The sequence below is a fragment of the Heterodontus francisci genome, chromosome 2 (genome assembly GCF_036365525.1).
Source record: "Heterodontus francisci isolate sHetFra1 chromosome 2, sHetFra1.hap1, whole genome shotgun sequence".
In the NCBI taxonomy this organism is placed as follows: Eukaryota; Metazoa; Chordata; class Chondrichthyes; order Heterodontiformes; family Heterodontidae; genus Heterodontus; species Heterodontus francisci.
Window position 1 is genome coordinate 25992422 of NC_090372.1, and position 20569 is coordinate 26012990.

A 20569-nucleotide genomic window follows, 5' to 3' on the forward strand; every position below is an offset into this window, starting at 1 on the left:
GATAAGCCCAGCAACCACAAGCCAGTCAGTTTAACCCTGATGGTGGAGAAGCTTCTAGAAAAGATAATTTGGGACAAAATTAATCGTCACTTGGACAAATGAAGGTTAATTAAGGAAAGCCAGCACAAATGTGTTACGGGCAATTCATGTTTAACTAACTAGCTGGAGTTTGTTGATGAGGTAATGGAGAGGGTTGATGAAGGTAATGTTGTTGATGTGGTGTAGATGGACTTCCAAAAGTCATTTGATAAAGTGCCACACAACAGACTAGTGGGCAAAGTTATAGCTCATGAAATAAAAGGGACGGTAGCAACATGGATAGGAAATTGACTGAGTGACAGGAAACAGAGTGGTACTTAATGGATGTTTTTTGGATTGGAGGAAGGTTTGTAGTGGAGTGCCCCATGGGTCGGTGTTTGGACCCTTGCTCTTCCTGATATATATTAATGACCTAGACCTTGATGTACAGTGCACAATTTCAAAATTTGCAGATGATACGAAACTTAGAAGCATTGTGAACTGTAAGGTGGGTGGTGTAGAACTTCAAAAGGATGTAGATTGATGGAATGGGCAGACAATTGACAGGTGAAATTTAATGCAGAGAAGTGTGAAATGATACATTTTGGTTGGAAGAACGTGGAGACAATACAAAATAAAGTGTGCAATTCTAAATGGGGTGCAGAGACCTGGGTGCAGATGTGCATAAATCATTGAAGGTGGCAGGACAGGTTGAGAGAGCGATTACTAAAGCACACAGCATCCTAGGCTTTATTAATAGGGAATACGGAAAACTTATGTTAAACTTATATCGAACACTTGTTCAGCATCAACTGGAGTATTGTGTCCAGTTCTGGGCACCACGCTTTAGGAAAGATGTGAAAGCATGAGAGAGAATGCAATAAAGATTCATGAGAATGGTTCCAGGGATGAGGAACCAGATTGGAGAAGTTGGGACTGCTTTCCTTGGAGAAGAGAGGTTGAGAGGAGATTTGATAGAGGTGTTCAAAATAATGAGGGGTCTGCACAGAGTAGATAGGGAAAAACTTTTCCCATTGGAAGGATCGAGAACCAAAGGGCACAGATTTAAGGTAATTGGTAAAGGAAGCTATGATGACATGAGGAAAAGCTTTTTCACGTAGCGAGTGGTTAGGATCTGGAATATGCTGCCTGAGAGTGTGGTGCAGGCAGGTTCAATCGAGGCATTCAAGAGGGAATTGAATTGTTATCTGAAAAGGAAGAACGTGGAGGGCTACAAGGAGAAGGCGGGGGAGTGGCACTAGGTCAATTGCCCTTCAGAAAGCCAGCACAGACACGATGGAACAAATGGTCTCCTTCTGTGCTATAACAATTTGTTGATTCTGTTAGGTGCCACAAGCGATCCACATCTCCTGGAACAAGGAGCGGGAAAACATCCAGAGTTTACTTTAGGTTATTTCCCGGGGGCCTTTGGAAAGGAGATGCACATGCATATTAAAGTGAAGACATTATCAGGTCAAACTAGAGTGCCTGATGAGAAATGCCTACTTGTGGCAAGGTTCTAGAGGGTGGCAAGCATCTGTGAGAATGTACTTCTACAAGTCAATGCCTTCAGGAGGGGAGGGCAGAAGCTTTGTAGGAAAAGGAGGAAAACTCACCCATAGATTAGGAAAGAAGATACAAGTCTGGCATTGATGATATTTTATAATATTTTACTGTTTTGTTTTAAGCCGTTTAAAAGTCATTCAAAACATTTACTTCTGTTTCTGTGATTGATACCTCATGTTGGTTCCCTTTCCCCCTTTATTTTTCAAATCTTTTTTTACAATGCCTGTTTATTTCTTTGTCTTCAGTCTAATGCAAGATATGCACCCAAAACATTATAATCAGTCACTTCTCTTTACATATGCTGATTGGCTCAATCTGTATTGACAGAAATTTAGTTTTTATTTCAGATTTCCTGGCCAGGATTTTCAATCACTCATGGGGGCAAGATCGGGAGCAGAAGTGCTTTGAAAACTGCTTTCCTGGATGGTGTGACAGTATCCCGATGCCTCCAGGATGCACTGGTATTTTCAAAGCGATGGTGGGAGGTGCAGTGAGGGGAGTAGGAACCCGCTTGCCCCCAATAACGGCCTATTAAACTCTTTGAGAAGCTTGTTGATGGGCTGGGGAGGTCCAGAAGGCGATTTTCAATTCGTAAATTTCCAAACCCAAATAGTCCAGTGCCCATCAGTACACAGCTGTTGGGTTCAATGCAGGGAGCAATTAAATAACTTTTCTATGAGGAAAAACATTTGCCACTGGAGGTTTTTGTGTGAGACCGGGCACAGTACCTTTTAGTTGGCCATTTGGCCACTTTGCTACACAGTGAGGCTGGTGGACCTCTGATGGCCTGCCTTCTCTCATCGACGAGACAGCGGCAGGCCCCGTCATGGCTGCCATCTGCCTGTGACAATCATGTTCAGCAGGCAGCTACCGCCTCCTGGCAGAGCTTGGTGCAAAATTGGGTACTGAGCTCGCTGCCATCCCAATTAGGGCATCTACATTTGAAGATTGCGTCACATGATTGATTGAGATGAGGCGTGGGGTCGAGACCCGAAAATCATCCGAGTGTTCAGTTCCTGACACCGGATTGAAAATCTAGCCCCTCTGTGTTTGCGGTTTACCCATTTTTATTTTTAAGTTAATTCCGAGTTTGAATGAAAATTATCTCAAATACTCCACAGCCTTTAATGAATATACGATCGTTTTAAAATCATACCAAAGCACAGTGTGCATAACAGGAGTCTGTGTAACAATTCCTCGGAGTCTTGTTGCTGACTTGGCAGTACAACTACTTTAGCTGTGGCTTCAGTATCGACCTTGTTTAAATGAGTTGAAAGAAATGAAAAATTCAGAAACAAAAGTCTGTAAACATTAATTATTTTGAAAGTGATATTACGTTAATTTCATATGCTCTGTCAGAAAATCAAAGACTCATTATAGCAAAAGATCAAAAGTCCAAGTTACTGTGACTAATTATTTAATGCATCAGATACATGTTAGTCTAAACTAAATTGCAAAATAAAGTACAGTGAATACTTAGTAAACTGATCAACAGTTTTACTTTAATGTAAGACGGTACTTTCAGGAAAATGAAATTCTTGCATTGATTGGAACAATTCTAATTTTCTAAAGGTTCTCCTCCATACACCATGGGGCCTAAAGAACGTGATTTCTTACATCAAGATAAGTGGTTTAGATCTAGAGTTCTGCCAATATTGGAGGCCTTTTCACTACCATTCCCAACATGAGCCATTCTACTACATAGTTAGTACAAAAGCTGCTGATTGCTGTAAAAATCCAACTGCTTCATCAACAGCCTTTAAAGAAGGGAACCTGTCACCCCTACCCAGTCTGACTTCAATTACACTCTGTGTGGTTAACTTTTAATGCTGTCTGATATGGAATTGAGACCTCAATTAGCAGAGACTTTGGATAGGGTCAGATCATTGCCTTATCTTTTAAAATCCAAGCTTGCCACAAGTGGAACAGGTTCACTTTGAATCTATGTAGATTATGAAGCACAAAATGACACAGACATTGTTTTCAATTTATTAGCTTTTTTTCACATAGATGAAAGTAAAAATATAGTTACAATTCTTCACCTTACATAGTTATGCCACACTGTCAATTATTTTCAAACCTTTGCCAAAAACCTAATTCTTTTCAAACCTTTGCCAAAAACCTAATTCTTTTCTAACCTTTGCCAAAAACCTAATTCTTTTCTAACCTTTGCCAGTTCTGCTGAAAGGTCACAGACCTGAAATGTTAACTTTGCTTCTCTCTCCACAGATGCTGCCAGACCTGCTGAGTATTTCCAGCACTTTTTGTTTTTATCTCAGATTTCCAGCATCTGCAGTATTTTGCTTTTATTTTAGCATCATATCCACATCTTTCTAGGTAGGATTCAACTCATCAATAAAGTATGAAAGATGACTAAACCAGCAGACAAGGGTATTCCAATTGCATCTTCATATTAGGTTAGTGAGAAAGGAATGAGAGTTAATTTATTTTGAAGAACTGAATGAACTGGATTTTAAGAGCTCAAAAAATGGCAGAACACTTGTGCAGGCCACACACCAATGAGCCGCCGTAGTCATAAGCGTGGAGGCTTATTTAAGTAGCCGGGGCGACCCGTCCAACCCAATCACGTGGAAGGGGCGGGCTGTCCGTCCCTGGCAATGGCATCAGCAGCCTGTACGCAGGCACTGGCGCCATTTTTAAAGGGCAGCCAGCCCTGCTGGCATTTAAAATTTTTAAAGATAGATCCCCCAAAATGAGATAAATAAATTACTTATGCCCCTTCCCCAATAACAATTACAATAACTATTATCCCTTCCCCCCTCAAAAAAATTAACTTTTACATCTGACCTTTAGCCCCCAAACTGCACAAAGTTTAAGGTTCAACCCTTCCCACCATCCCCTACACCCATTACGTATATTTGCAACCCCCCCCACCACCCCCCAACCCTGCACTGACAAACTTACCTCCTCCCCACTCCCCACCGGTGTGGTGCCCCATTTGAAGGCACAACAGTGCCGGCCACAGTGCCGAAAATCGCGGCAGGCCCTCAAGATTGGAGGTAAGTGTATTTAAATTTATTATTTTTATTGATTTGCATATTTAAATTGTGGTCCTGTCACCCAGCAGCGGAGGGGCACCACAGTGCCTCACCGCCGCCGGGAGGATCAGGCCAGGCCCTGCCGGCATTGAGGTCCATGGTGGACCTCATCTGGAGCCACCTTCAGGCACCTTCCCCCCATCTCCCGCCATGGATCATGACGTCGAGGGCTTGTTAAAATCCAACCCAATGTTTGATTTGCATCAGAGGAGAGAGGGGTGATAAATGATATATGTTCTGCCTGGGAAAAATCAAGCAGTGATATTTCACAAGGATCTGTTGTGCAGCCCATGGGTGTGAATGATCTGGAAGGGGTATTTGTAGTACTCTCAGTAAGTCTGATGTCACAAAGCATTGTCGGTAGGTAAATGGTGGGAAGGAGATAAATTAAGGACTTGGATATATTATACAGATCAGTTGATATTATAAATAGCTTTTAATATAAGGTTGAGAGTAATTATGGAAAAAGGCAAGTAAAAACTGAATGTGAAAATATTCAAATGGAGGATGGCTAATTTTAATGAGTTGAAAAGAATCTGGCCCAGGTGGATTGGAATCAAAGTCTGGCAGGTGAAACAGTAAATGAGAGGAAATAGTTTGGATACAGATTAGACATATTCCCATGAAGGGGTAAGGAAGGGCATAAAAAGCTTGAGCGCCCTGGATGACTAAACACATATAGAAAAAGGAAGCTTAAGATAAATGTTGGTTTCATAATTCCAAGATGAACAAAGTTGAAAACACAAAGTACAGGGGAGAACTGAAAAAGGAAATAAGGAGGGAAAGGGAGTGTATCATAACAGATTAGTGGGTAACATAAAAGGCAACTCACGAGTCTTTGACTAACCTTTAAATATTTATATGTTTAAAAAAGGAAGGGTGGGGCCAATTAGGGACCAAAAAGGAGATCTTATTATGGAGGTAGAGGGCATGGTTGAGGTATTACTTTACATCGGTCTTCATTAAAGATGAGGATGCTGTCAATGCCAACTGATTAAATATGACAAGGGTAAGTGATGGGTAGTCCAGTTAATGTTGTTTACAGAGACTTTTAAAAGGTGTTTGGTAAAGTACCACAGAACAGACTTGTTTGTAAAATTGAAGCCCATGGGATTAAACAGGCAGTGGCTTTGTGGATATAAAATTGTCTAAGGGACAGAAAGCAGTGAGTAATGGTGAAGGGTCATTCTTCATACTGGAGGGAAGTATGCAGTGGTTTTTATTAGAGCGTATCAACATGGATTTCATTCGAGGCTGTTAACATTGTGTGTATGGTTGCAATCCCTCTGTTATAAGATCTCTGCAGGAATCACCAGTGTCAGTCAGCTTAAGGTGTTAGAGATTTTATGATGAATTATAATCCTTTAGAGAGAATCAAGTGACATCAAAATGTAAATCACATTGGAAGGTAAAGAGAGGAGTAGGGGGCTTACAATTATTTACCAACCTCAAGAAAGTGAAACGGGGATGGTATCTGAGCATTTTAATAAAACATAATCACAATAATCCCCCATAACAATTAGTTAGCTAAATGGTGAGTGTAGGAAGGAATTGACTTTATTGATAACTGGAGAAATTTTTTAGGTTGAAGGAACTTATATAGGAAGGAAGATCTTCAGTCTGTGTAAGAAGCTAAATTGTTTGCATAATATGTCAACGTAGGAATTAGGAATTAATTTGAACTATCATCATATCGGTGGGAGAAGATAATCCTTTGGTAGATAAGGAATACTCTGACTAATCAGTTGTGGGGAGATCTCTTCTTCTTCTTTGGCCTCCTTGTCTCGAGAGACAATGGGTAAACGCCTAGAGGTGGTCAGTGGTTTGTGGAGCAGCGCCTGGAGTGGCTATAAAGGCCAATATGTGGGGAGATGTAAAGATGGAAATGCAAGTATCATAAAAAAATCAAGCTGGGGAAGAGGATGTTGAAGGAAAAATGTTGTTATAGTAATGCAAGAAACAACGGCCCAGAGTTTGGAGTCAGTGGCGAAGGAACGGTGCTCCCTTATTACTACGCTGACAGCTCCCTACATAGTTTTTGCTGGTTTTTGAGTGGAGACTTGGGGCCAGATTTCCAAAAGGCTGTGGGGTCGGGACCCAGCGCAGATGCCATTTAAAAATTGCGGTCCTGGAGGTCGTCTCAGGATCCCGATGCCTCCGGGACAGTTTTGAATTTTCAAAGGGCTGGTCGGAGTGGGGGAAAGGGAAATACGCATGCCAGCAACTAACGGCCCATTAAGCTCCTTTAGGAGCTTGTTAAGGGGCCAGGGCAATTGGGAAGGCAATTTTTTGGCGATCTGGACCAGTTTGGTGCAACTGTTGGGGTTGCCACAGGGCAAAAGGAAGTTTGTTTCTATGTGTGTTGAAATGAATTTTGAGAGGCCAACTAGCGCCGGGTTGAGCACTGTACCTCCACTTGGTGTCCATCGCCACTTCCATAATCTTTATCGTCCTGGCCCTTTCATGAGCTGCCTGCTCTTCTCGGCAAGGCAGCAGATGCAACAGCCTCCAATATGGCTGCTGTCTGCCTTTGCTGCTGGTGCTAGGCAGGCAGCTCTCACTACTGGGAGGCATTTGGCACCTTTAATTGGGCGCCAAGCTTGCCTCCTGCTCAATTAGGGCATTTAACATTCAAAGATCATGTCGTGAGAGCAACGCAGTTGAAGTGTGGGGTTGGGTCCCGGAATTCATCTGGGTGTCAGGTTCCAAACCCCGCTTTGAAAATCCAGCCCTTGCTGTCACTGGGTGCTTGATCCACCGCAGCGCTCTCTATGGGGGAGCTGTAGCATGTGTGATCAGGGCAAGCATGGCTCTTCAACCAATCAAATTGAATAATCCTCATTGAGACATGCAGGAGGTAATTTTAACCACAAATATTGGGTGAATTGGGGTCAAGTGGAATGTAAAAATATTAAAAATCTCAAACCTAACCCTAACATGCTCACTTGTGGTTTTAACGCTGGTAGTACTGGGGGAGGGGGAGGAGTTGGTGGGCAATCAACCCCCCAGGAGGCAGGTTGGTCACTTAAATATTATAGTGAGGCTGCATGTCTCATATTTAACTTGTCTACCAGTTTATCACAGGGCAGTTGGGTTTCCTGGATCTCAGGAAACCTAGCATTTAAAGGGAGGCGAGGACTGCTTCATGAAAAAGGAAAGTTCCTTTACAGTATACTTGTAGGCCAGAAGGAGCAGGAATGTTTTCTCCCAGCCCACTAAACCAACCTGCTAGCCATCACACTCCCTGCCGATCCAAGGAACCAACCCTGCCATTGTGTTCGGGTCTGAAGTTCTGTTAATGGATGATAAATACCTGGTAGTTCAAGCCAATAGGGTGAACAGGTGTTGGGTGTTAATTAGTTAATTGTATTCAAGTGTGTCTATATAAAGAGCCAGCCAGCACTGGCTGGAGGTGTTGTTTGGAGAGCAGAGATAAACTCTGCGGTAAGCAATAAACAATCTCCACCAAAGCATCCTAGTCTCAGTATCTTCTTCACAGACAGGCTTGGAAATTTCTCTAACATTGGTTGCAGAGGATGGTTGCCTGAAAGTGAAAATTAGAGACTAAGATTTGTTTTCAGACAGGAGATTAGAATTGGAGTTTTTTTGAGAAGGTTGTATTTGGAGTATTTCTTTGAAGAAAGATGACTGAAACCAAATGTATAGTGTTGGGATATGATTTTCCACTGCTATTTTGTGAAGCCGAACCTTACGATCAATGGAAGAATTAAGTTGTTATGTGGACACAGGTTATACCTTTACCTAAAAGGAAGCAAGGAATGGCCCTTGCACTTTCACTTCCCGCCAGAAACAAGATCAGCGGCAAAGGGTTCTCGGAACTAGAAGCATGAGGCATCATTTGGATGATGAGGAAGGTTTGGACAAACTGTTGAAATTTATGGATAATATTTATATGAAAGATGACTTATTGAGTGCCTATGAGGCATGGTCAGACTTTGAAAAATGGATGGTTCTTCCACAGAAGAATATATTATGGAGTTTAACTGACTATATGCAAGGCTGCAGCGATTCTGCTTGGAAATTCCCAGATCAGTACTTGCCTTCGAATTACTGGATTGTGCTAGGATATCGAACATGGATAGGCTATCGGTATTAACCAGAGTTAGATTCAAAGAAAAAGATACGCTGCTTGATCAGATGTCTAATGTCCTAAAACAATTTTTGGGAAAACATTTCTTTTGGGCCACCTTTATCCCGCAGATGGGCTCTTTAGTGATGACACTGAAGGTGGAGGATACAATACTAGCAGCATTTCGAGGCCGTTCAAGTGTGGGGCCCAGGTGTCCGTACAAAAGGAGAAACACAAACAAAACAAATGAGGATACAGATCCCTTTTGGCAGCTATAACAGATGGCGGAAATCGGGCAATTATGGCAGATGGATAAACCCTGGGAATAACCAAGGGGTAATCAACAGGTGTTTCTGACGTGACTCAAAGTATCACTATGCATTGCATTGTTCAAAAAGGAATAACAGGGTTTTTGAGATGTCACATGATGTGGAAGGTGAGGATGATGCTACTGATCGATCGGAAGGAATTGTACTGGTCTCGAGAAGCTTCATTCAGGTAATGAGTGCCCTAGTCGCAGATTCATTCAATTGCACAGTACTAGACAGTGGGTGTATGTCCACAGTATGTGGAGTGGATTGGTTAAGGTGTTACATGGATTCTTTAAGTAAGGAAGACTGAAATAGGTCAAAGAATACAAAAGTTCTACCTGTTTCAGGTTTGGGGATGACAACACGTTGAAATCACTAAAAAGAGCGGTAATTCCATGTAAAATAGCAGGGGTAAACCATTTTATTAGTACGGATGTAGTATCCAGTGATGTACCTTTGCTGTTAAGTAAAGTCTATAAAAAAGGCTCAGATGAAATTGGATATGGAACATGATGAGGCTTTGGGAAATCTGCAGCTTTGCGGTTTACACAGTCGGAACATTGCTGTATCCCTTTAGCGAGACCTAACTTCTCTAAGCAGGATGTTAAAGAAGTATTAATGGCATCCAAGGGTAGGGATTTAATGGAGAAAACATAAATTATTTCAAAACTACACCAACAGTTTGCACATCCATCTTGTCATAGGTTAAAGATTCTGTTAAAAGAAATTCATGGGTAACAGATGATGACCACACTAAACTTATTGAAGCTATCGGTGGAAAATGTAATATCTGTAAAAATTACAAGAGGACACCATCACGACCCATAGTGAGTCTCCCATTATCAAGTGACTTTAATGAAACTGTAGCGATGGACTTGAAGGTATAGGATAAAGAAAAAATAACATTTCTATTCTACACTTTATAGACGTGGTGACTAGATTCAGTCTGTCGATGGTAATTTATAGTAAAAACGAAAAAGTAATAGTGGACAAGATAATGGAAAGGTGGATAGGAACAGGACTGGGAGCACCGACTAGGTTTCTAACTGACAATGGAGGAGAATTTGCCAATGCTGAGTTCAGGAGAATGTGTGAAAATATGAATATTGTAGCAATACACACAGCAGCAGAAAGTCTTTTAGTAATGGGATTTGAGAGAAATCATGCCATGATTGACGAAATGCTCCCGCAAATTTTAGCAGACCAACCAAATTGTAAATTGACTACTGCTCTGGCAATACATGTGAAACACGCTTCAAATGGTTGGGGGCTACAGCCCATATCAATTAGTTTATGGCAGGAATCCAAAAATACCTTCGGTAATGTGGGATCATCCCTGGCTTTAGAGGGGACTACAATTAGTTCAATTGTTGTGGAACATTTGAATGCCATGCATGCAGGAAGAAGAGCATTTATTAAAATGGAGATTTCAGAAAACATCAGGAGAGCTTTGAGGTATCGGATCAGGCCATCAGAAAATAATTTTGATATTGGGGATATGGTGTATTACAAAAGAGAAGGGCAGAAAGAATGGAAAGGCCCAGGAAAAGTTATAAGCACTGATGGCAAAACGGTGATTTTGCAATATGGCAACCAAACCATTCAAGTACATTCATCGCGGCTTATTGGCACTGATTATACATTGACAAAATCAGAACAAATGATGGACACTGATGATGCACCATATATTTTGCATGCACATATGTCAGACCTTTGTGAACAACAGATTGTGGCAGATAATGGGCTGACCAAGAGTGGCCCAAGTGATATTGAAGATCCAGATAAGGCCATTTATCCCAAAGGACAACTACCAGAAGTTGGGACTAGAGTGACATATATGCCAGAAGGGACTAGTGAATGGAGGGAAGCCACCATTATAGGAAGGGCAGGAAAGGCCACAGGGAAATACAAACATTGGCTGAATGTGCAAGACAAGGGACAAGATATCAGACCTATAGATTGGCAGAAGGAAGTGAAAATGTTGAAGGCCAGAAAACATAGTATAAGATCAGACAGTGGGCTTGAAAATGATCATAGTCCAAAGAAAAGGTCACGAACTTGTGAAAGGAAGTCTGGTTGTAGGATGGACAGGTCGAGTAGTAGTAGTAGTAGTCCAGAAAGACATAGGAACTCTAGTAGGGGACATGGTTTCACTAGAGCAAGGAACGGAGAGCAGGCAAGGGGTGACACAAGAAGTAGGTGCCCTTATGATAGAGAAGCTCTAGTGGCTAGTAACAAGTTAGATGATAAATTGATCAAGGATGCCAAGCAAAAAGAGCTTGACAGTTGGAGAGAGTTTGGCATATACATGTATGTGCCAGATGGAGGATAACCAGCATTGTCCCACAGGTGGATCTGTACAGAGTAAGTACTTCCCGATGGTACATATAAAGCGAAGGCTAGACTTGTAGTTCGGGGATTTGAGGAATGACTAGGCGACAAGGAAGTTAGAGTGGACTCCCCAACAGCAGGAAACGCAAGTTTGAGGATTTTCCTAGCCCTTTTAGCGACACACTCATGGGAATGTAAGTCCATTGACATCAAAGCAGCATTTTTGCAAGGGGAGAAATTTCAAAGGGAAGTATTTTTAATGCCACCAAAAGAAGCTGAAGATATAGAAAGAAAATTATGGAAGCTAAACAAGTGTGTTTATGGGCTAAATGATGCATCCAGGGTGCGGTATTTTTCTGTTAGGTCTGTCCTACTAAAAGCTGGTTGTATTCAACTAAAGGTGGATCTGGCAATGTTTTATTGGTACTATGAAGAAAAACTAGCAGGCATTTTCTGTGGGGAGGATCTGAGGCATTTGAGAAATTTGTGGTAGATAAAGTTCTGCAGGAATTTAAAATTGGAAGTCAGGCTTCTGGAGCTTTTAAATATATAGGATTGAATATTAGGCAGACTAAGTTGGGGGTAACCCTAAATCAACAGTCTTACCCAGAGAATGTCAATAGGATCCCAATAAATCGGACCAGACCCTCACAAAAGGAAGACTCTGCGACCAAGGAAGAAGTAGACCAGTTAAGGAGCTTAATCGGGCAGTTGAACTGGATGTGCACACAAACTAGGCCGGATGCTTGCTATGCTGTGTTAGAATTGAGCACTATACTGAGACATGCTACCGTTGGGGAAGTGCTGAAAGCAAAGAAGACATTGAAGAGATTGAGTTTTGATAAATGTACACTCAAGTTTCCAGCATTGGGTGACCCAGAAGAGACGAAGTTGGTCATTTTTAGTGACACCTCACATGCTTCTCAATGGTTACTCGAGCGCAGCAGTGTTTATTATATTTTTGATGGGAAGAAATGATAAGTGTTGTCCGTTAGCCTGGGAATCGAAGAAAATAAAGAGGATAGTTAAAAGCACCTTAGCTGCTGAGACACTTGCACTGATAGAAGCGTTAGATATGGGTATGTATTTATCGAGTATTTTAAAGGAACTCTTATAACGGGCAATCGGAGAAAAGTTTTCCTATAGAATGCTACATAGATAACTATTCTCTCTGGGATTCATTCAACAAAAAGTGTTGCAGAAAAGAGGTTGAAGATTGATCTTGCGAGTATAAAAGAAATGCTGGAAAACAAAATTTACAAAATAAAATGGGTTTTACTAAGAGAAGTGCTTGTTCGAAAAAATTGTTGAATGTCCTCGAAGAGGGCTGTCTTGTTTTATAAGTTAGGAAAACGTGTACATTTTTTTATGATCAGATCACTTTTTCTTCAAACAGGTTTTTTTTAAAGGGGAATATACAGCATGTTAATGGCTGATGCTGTTGAAAGTTAATGATAAATAATGTAAAGAAAAATGTATCATTATTTTGTTTCATATATCTTTTTTTCTTTAAATTAAATACATATATCTATCGATATAAAGAAAGAAGGAGGAATCTATTAGGATCTGAAGTTCTGTTAATGGATGATAAAAACCTGGTGGTTCAAGATAATGGGATGAACAGGTGTTGGGTGTTAATTATATATACATACTTGAATACAATTAACTAAAGAGCCAGCCAGCACTGGCTAGATGAGTTTGGAGAGCAGAAGTTAGCTCTGTGGCAAGCAATAAACAATCTCCACCAAAGTATCCTAGTCTCTGTCTTCTTCACAAACAGGCTTATTTCTCTAAGGTATTGGACCTCCGGGGTCTGAAGATTTGGACCATTCCCCCATTATTCTACCCTCCCTGAGATCAGGGATTGCAACCCCCACTGGGATCGGAGCTGAGATACCCCCCCAGAATTGCAGATTGGAACCTCCAAAGGCGACCTCCCCCTCTGTATTGGACCACCATTCCTATACCCAAGCTCCAGACCTCCCACCACCCACACTCATTAAACCAGTTGCAGGTTCTTTACCTGCTCCTGGCCTGCAGCCTCATCAAAGTGCTCCCTGTTCGAAATGGAGCCAAGCCTGCGACTTAGGATGGCTTCCGGGCACACATACTGCTTGGAAAAAAGATGTCGCTGTAGAATCAATATAAGAACATAATGTCCTTTAGGGAACGAAATCTGCTTTCCTTACCTGGTCTGGCCTACATGTGACTCCAGACCCACAGCAATGTGGTTAACTCTTACAAGCCCTCTGAAATGGCCTAGCAAGCCACTCAGTTGTACCGAACCGCTACGAAGTTAATAAAAAGGAAGGAAACCGGACGGACCACACAGCATCGACCTAGGCACCAGAAACGACAACGGCAAACCCAGCCCTGTCGACCCTGCAAAGTCCTCCTTACTAACATCTGGGGGCTTGTGCCAAAGTTGGGAGAGCTGTCCCATAGGCTTGTCAAGCAACAGCCTGACATAGTCATACTCATGGAATCATACCTTACAGACAATGTCCCAGACACTGCCATCACCATCCCCAGGTATGTCCTGTTCCACCGGCAGGACAGACCCAGCAGAGGTGGTGGCACAGTGGTATACAGTCGGGATGGAATTGCCCTGGGAGTCCTCAGCACCAACTCCAGACGCCATGAAGTCTCATGGCATCAGGTCAAACATGGGCAAGGTAACCTCTTACTGATTACCACCTACCACTCTCCCTCAGCTGATGAGTCAGTACTCCTCCATGTTGAACACCACTTGGAAGAAGCTCTGAGGGTGGCAAGGGCACAAAATGTACTGTGGGTGGGGGACTACAATGTCCAGCACCAAGAGTGGCTCGGTAGCACCACTACTGACCGAGCTGGCCGAGTACTAAAGGACATAGCTGCTAGACTGGGCCTGTGGCAGGAGGTGAGGGAACCAACACAAGGGAAAAACATACTTGACCTTGTCCTCACCAATCTGCCTGCCGCAGATGCATCTGTCCATGACTGTATTGGTAGGAATGACCACCGCACAGTTCTTGTGGAGACGAAGTCCCGCCTTCACATTGAGGATACCGTCCATCGTGTTGTGTGGCACTATCACTGTGCTAAATGGGATAGATTTCGAACAGATCTAGCAATGCAAAACTGGGCATCCATGAGGCGCTGTGGGCCATCAGCAGCAGCAGAATTGTACTCAACCACAATCTATAACCTCATGGCCTGGCATATTCCCCACTCTACCATTACCATCAAGCCAGGAGACCAACCTGGTTCAATGAAGAGTGCAGGAGGGCATGCCAGGAGCAGCACCAGGCATACCTCAAAATGAGGTGTCAACCTGGTGAAGCTGCAACCCAGGTCTACGTGCATGCCAAACTGCATAAGCAGCATGCGATAGATAGAGCTAAGCGATCCCATAACCAACGGATCAGATCTAAGCTCTGCAGTCCTGCCGCATTCAGCCATGAATGGTGGTGGACAATTAAACAACTAACTGGAGGAGTTGGCTCCACAAATATCCCCATCCTCAATGATGGGGGAGACCAGCACATCAGTGCGAAAGATAAGGCAGAAGCATTTGGAACAATCTTCAGCCAGAAGTGCCGAGTTGATGATCCATCTCAGCCCCCTCCTGAAGTCCCCAGCATCACAAATGCCAGACTTCAGCCAATTCGATTCACTCTGCGCGATATCAAGAAACGACTGAAGACACTGGATACTGCAAAGGCTATGGGTCCTGACAATATTCCGGCAATAGTACTGAAGACATGTGCTCCAGAACTTGCTGCACCCCTAGCCAAGCTGTTCCAGTATAGCTACAACACTGGCATCTACCCGGCAATGTGGAAAATTGTCTAGGTCTGTCCTGTACACAAAAAGCAGGACAAGTCCAACCCGGCCAATTACCACCCCATCAGTCTACTCTCAACCATCAGCAAAGTGATAGAAGGTGTCATCAACAGTGGCATCAAGCAGCACTTGCTTAGCAATAACCTGCTCAGTGATAACCAGTTTGGATTCCGCCATGGCCACTCAGCACCTGACCTCATTACAGCCTTGGTTCAAACATGGGCAAAAAAGCTGAACTCAAGAGGTGAGGTGAGAGTTACTGCCCTTGACATCATGGCAGCATTTGACCGAGTATGGTATCAAGGAGCCCTGGCAAAACTGGAGTCAATGGGAATCAGGGGGAAAACTCTCTGCTGGTTAGAGTCATACCTAGCGCAAAGGAAGATGGTTGTGTTGTTGGAGTTCAATCATCTGAGCACCAGGACATCACTGCAGGAGTTCCTCAGGGTAGTATCCGAGGCCCAACCATCTTCAGCTACTTCATCAATGATCTTCCTTCAATCATAAGGTCAGAAGTGGGGATGTTTGCTGATGATTGCACAATGTTCAGCACCATTCGTGACTCCTCAAATACTGAAGCAGTCCGTGTAGAAATGCAGAAAGACCTGGACAATATCCAGGCTTGGGCTAATAAGTGGCAAGTAACATTTGTGCCACACAAGTGCCAGGCAATGATCATCTCCAACAAGAGAGAATCTAACCATCTCCCCTTGACATTCAATGGCATTACCATTACTGAATCCCCCACTATCAACATTCTGGGGGCTACCATTGACCAGAAACTGAACTGGAGTAGCCATATAAATACCATGGCTACAAGAGCAGGTCAGAGGCTAGGAATCCTGCAGCGGGTAACTCACCTCCTGACTCCTCAAAGCCTGTCCACCATCTACAAGGCACAAGTCAGCAGTGTGATGGAATACTCTCCACTTGCCTAGATGGGTGCAGCTCCAACAACACTCAAAAAGCTCGACACCATCCTGGACAAAGCAGCCTGCTTGATTGGCACACCAACCACAAACATTCACTCCCTCCACCACCAACGCACAGTGGCAGCAGTGTGTACCATCTACAAGATGCACTGCAGCAACGCACCAAGGCTCCTTAGATAGCATCTTCCAAACACGCGACCTCTACCACCTCGAAGGACAAGAGCAGCAGATGCATGGGAACATCACCACCTGCAAGTTCCCATCTAAGTCACACACCATCCTGACTTGGAACTATATCGCCGTTCCTTCACTGTCGCTGGGTCAAAATCCTGGAACTCCCTTCCTAACAGCACTGTGGGTGTACCTACCTCACATGGACTGCAGCGGTTCAAGAAGGCAGCTCACCACCACCTTCTCAAGGGCAATTAGGGATGGGCAATAAATGCTGGCCTGGCCAGTGACGCCCACATCGCATGAATGAATATAAAAAAAAATGTAGGAGTAGGCCATTTTGCGCCTCGAGCCTGCTCTGCCATTCAATAGATCATGGCTGATCTAATTATGGCCTTAACTCCACTTTCCTGCCTGCCCCCCATAACCCTTGACTCCCTTGCAGATCAAAAATCTGTCTAACTTCGCCTTGAATGAATTCAATGATTCAGTCTCCATTGTTCTCTGGGATAGAGAATGCAAAAGATTAACGAGCCTCTGAAAGAAGAAATTCCTCCTCATCTCAGTCTTAAATGGGAGACCTGTTATTTTGAAACTGTGCCCCCTAGTGCTAGATTCCCCCGAGGGGAAACATCCTCTCGGTATTCACCCTGTCAAGCCCCCTCAGAATCTTATGTGTTTCAAGACGATCATCTTTCATTCTTCTAAACTCCAATGAATATCGGCCCAACCTGCTTAACCTTTCCTTATAAGGAAACCAATTAATCCCAGGATTACCTAGTGAAACTTCTCTGAACTGCCTCCGATGCAAGTACACCCCTCCAAGTAAGAAGACCAAAATTATACACCGTACTGTAGGTGCAGTCTCACCAACACCCTGTACAGTTATAGCAAGACTTCCCTACTTTTATAGTCCATCCCCCTTGCAATAAATGCCAACATTCCATTTGCCTTCCTAATTACTTGCTGTACCTGCATGCTAACTTTTTGTGATTCATGTAAGAGGACACCCAGATCATCTGTAACGTAGAGTTCTGCAGTCTCTTTCCAGGTAAATAATATTCTGCTTTTCTCTTCTTCCCGCCAAAGTAGATAACCTCACATTATACTCCATCTGCCAAATTTTTGCCCATTCACTTAACCTATCCACACCTCTTTGCAGACACTTTGTGTCCTCACAATTTGCTTTCCTACTTATCTTCGTACTGTCAGAAATTTGGCTACAATACACTTGGTTCCTTCATCCAGGTCATTAATATAGTTAAGGTCCCAGCAGTGATCACTATGGCAATTCACTGTGCCAACCTGAAACTCCACAGCATAGGCTGGATTTTGTTCCCAGCCTGACGTTGAGTTTTGTGGTGGGCGGGGGCAGGGGGAGGGTGGGGATGTGGTGGGGGGTGGAACATCGGAGCAGCAACAGACGCTGGGATTGCCAGGCACAATCTTCCTGGTGGGGGGTGAAGCTCTGTGGTGGCCCCTCCGCCGCTCTGCATGGGACCCGGCTATCCATAAGCTAACTAGATGTTTGCATTAATTTAAATGTAACCTGCAGCGTACAGCATGGCCACCCGACCCGAACCCGACCAGACCCGACGACATGTGTTGGGTCAGGTGTGGGGAAAAATGAAAGGACTCTGGCCGAGTCGGGTTTCATTTGCAGACTTGAGCCGGCCTTTACCGCAGCTTTACTACAGATCTTACCTTTAGTTCCCGATCTTCAGCGCAATTTGCGGTACACATGCGCCTTCACTTTCCCGTCCAGCGGAAACTGGCGCCACCAAGGGGGGGGGGGGAAGGGGTCAACTCTGCAGTATTTGTGTAGGGAAGCAGGGGGAAAGGGTCAACTCTGCATTTTGCTGAACTGTCTGCAAGGCTGGCAGCCTTTTTAAAAATGGCACCAGCACCTGCTTCTGCATCAGGTGACGCTGTGAACGGCGTTGCCGAAGCTATCCCCGCCACATGATTGGGGGAGGGGGGTGGTTGCCATCAGCATGTAAAATGGCCGCCACCACAGAGTCAGGTGACGCGGGTCCCATGGGGGACAGCCACAATCTTTGATGCCTGCTGCCGCTGCTGGAGACGGACTACAAAATCCAGCCCCATGTTGGGAAGCCCAGACTCCCGGATTTCCCGAACAAAGCTCCCCTGCTCATAAAACCCTCCCCAGTTAAGATCAGACACGAAGGTCGGTGGAGTTGTGGATAGTGTCGAAGGGTGTTGTAGGGTACAGAGGGACATAGATAGGCTGCAGAGCTGGGCTGAGAGATGGCAAATGGAGTTTAATGCGGAGAAGTGTGAGGTGATTCACTTTGGAAGGAGTAACAGCAATGCAGAGTACTGGGCTAATGGGAAGATTCTTGGTAGTGTAGATGAGCAGAGAGATCTTGGTATCCAGGTACATAAATCCCTGAAAGTTGCTACCCAGGTTAATAGGGCTGTTAAGAAGGCATATGGTGTGTTAGCCTTTATTAGTAGGGGGATCGAGTTTCAGAGCCACGGGGTCATGATGCAGCTGTACAAAACTCTGGTGAGGCCGCACCTGGAGTATTGCGTGCAGTTCTGGTCACCGCATTATAGGAAGGATGTCGAAGCTTTGGAAAGGGTGCAGAGGAGATTTACTAGGATGTTGCCTGGTATGGAAGGAAGGTCTTACGAGGAAAGGCTGAGGGACTTGGGGTTGTTTTCGTTAGAGAGAAGGAGGAGGAGAGGTGACTTAATAGAGACATACAAGATAATCAGAGGGTTAGATAGGGTGGATAGTGAGAGTCTTTTTCCTCGGATGAGGATGGCAAACACGAGGGGACATAGCTTTAAGTTGAGGGGTGAAAGATATAGGACAGATGTCAGAGGTAGTTTCTTTACGCAGAGAGTAGTAGGGGCGTGGAACGCCCTGCCTGCAACAGTAGTAGACTCGCCAACTTTAAGGGCATTTAAGTGGTCATTGGATAGACATATGGATGTAAATGGAATAGTGTAGGTCAGATGATCGGCGCAACATCGAGGGCCGAAGGGCCTGTACTGCGCTGTAATATTCTAATTCTAATTCTAAAAAAAATTCAGGGCTGCAGTGTCCAAACCAGGAAGTATAAATCAGGAATTATAAGTTCGATTGAAATCATGTACAGAAAGCAAAACAAAGATTGGGAGAAAAAGATGGGATGAAGAGAGAGAGAGGGAGATAAGAGACAGACAGAAAACTAAAAACAAAAACATGTAATTTAAAAAGAAATCTCCGGCACTAATTAAATTGTGAAGAAGAACTCCATGTTCATAAAAATACATTTTCAATGCCAGAGAGATTGTTTAACAGTAGTTATGAGTTATCACACTGTTACGAAATTCAACTGCACCTGAATGCACCATCCCTACCTTATCTGGTGTGTTTAGTGGGTAACTACTGGGTGAACGCTGCAACGTCATGCCCTTGCATCGATTCAGCATTGAAATCAATCAGCGAGGTACAGATACAGTGCTGCCTCAGGAGGAGCAGAGTAACCTAGATCACAACTTCTGGATTTCTGCATTGAGCATGTGCAGGCTTCTGAAATTGCTGTCAGATTTACTCCATAATAACGGTGAGAGCAGTTAGCCTCACTGTTATTCTCAATGCAAAATCCTACCCAATAGGAATAAGCTTTAGAAATTACACGTAAATGTGATCAGTGAAAATATTGACATTTTTAGCATCACCAATATATGACTGAGATGGACATGAATTGAAGCTAAAGAGGTGTGGAATGATTCTCAAAAATGACGCTAGCTGTGGAACTGCTGTTACTATTGATGCAGAATATTATTGCTTCCAAGACAGTCCATGTAACAGTAAAAGGAGAGACAACAGAAATAATCTGTGTAGCATGATAAACGCAAAATAATAACTGTCAACTGCTGTCAACCACCAGCTGAAGCTGAACAGCTAAACAGAAAGCAGTATATAACTGTTTAGATAAAGGAACCCACAAAAAATTATTGGAAGATAATGGTGGGAGATTTCAATCTACCAAAGATAAAGTGACCAGACAAGAGACAACCAGAGGGGAGAACTGAAAGTGCAACCAGATTGGTAGAAGTAATCAAATCATTTCTTAACGTGAAGCGGAATGCAAGGACAAATGTTGGGCTATATTTTACATATCCGCCGTAAACAATAGCGGTCCGCCCATGCGGACTGCATGTCATGGAGCTGCCACAATATTAAACGTGGTGGCTCATTTAAATAGCCGGGGCGGACCGCGTTCCCCCCAACCCTCTTGATGATGT

General features: G+C 43.7%; 1 protein-coding gene across 2 annotated transcripts in view; it reads right to left on the minus strand.

Annotated features, from left to right (window-relative positions):
• LOC137383337 (collagen alpha-6(VI) chain-like) overlaps positions 1-20569 on the minus strand; it is a 160775-nt gene that overhangs the window by 17032 nt on the left and 123174 nt on the right. For both annotated transcript variants that reach the window (XM_068056039.1, XM_068056049.1), the window contains one exon: positions 2741-2840. In XM_068056039.1, coding sequence (XP_067912140.1) covers positions 2741-2840 — 100 coding nt within the window. The remainder of the gene's footprint in view (positions 1-2740; positions 2841-20569) is intronic.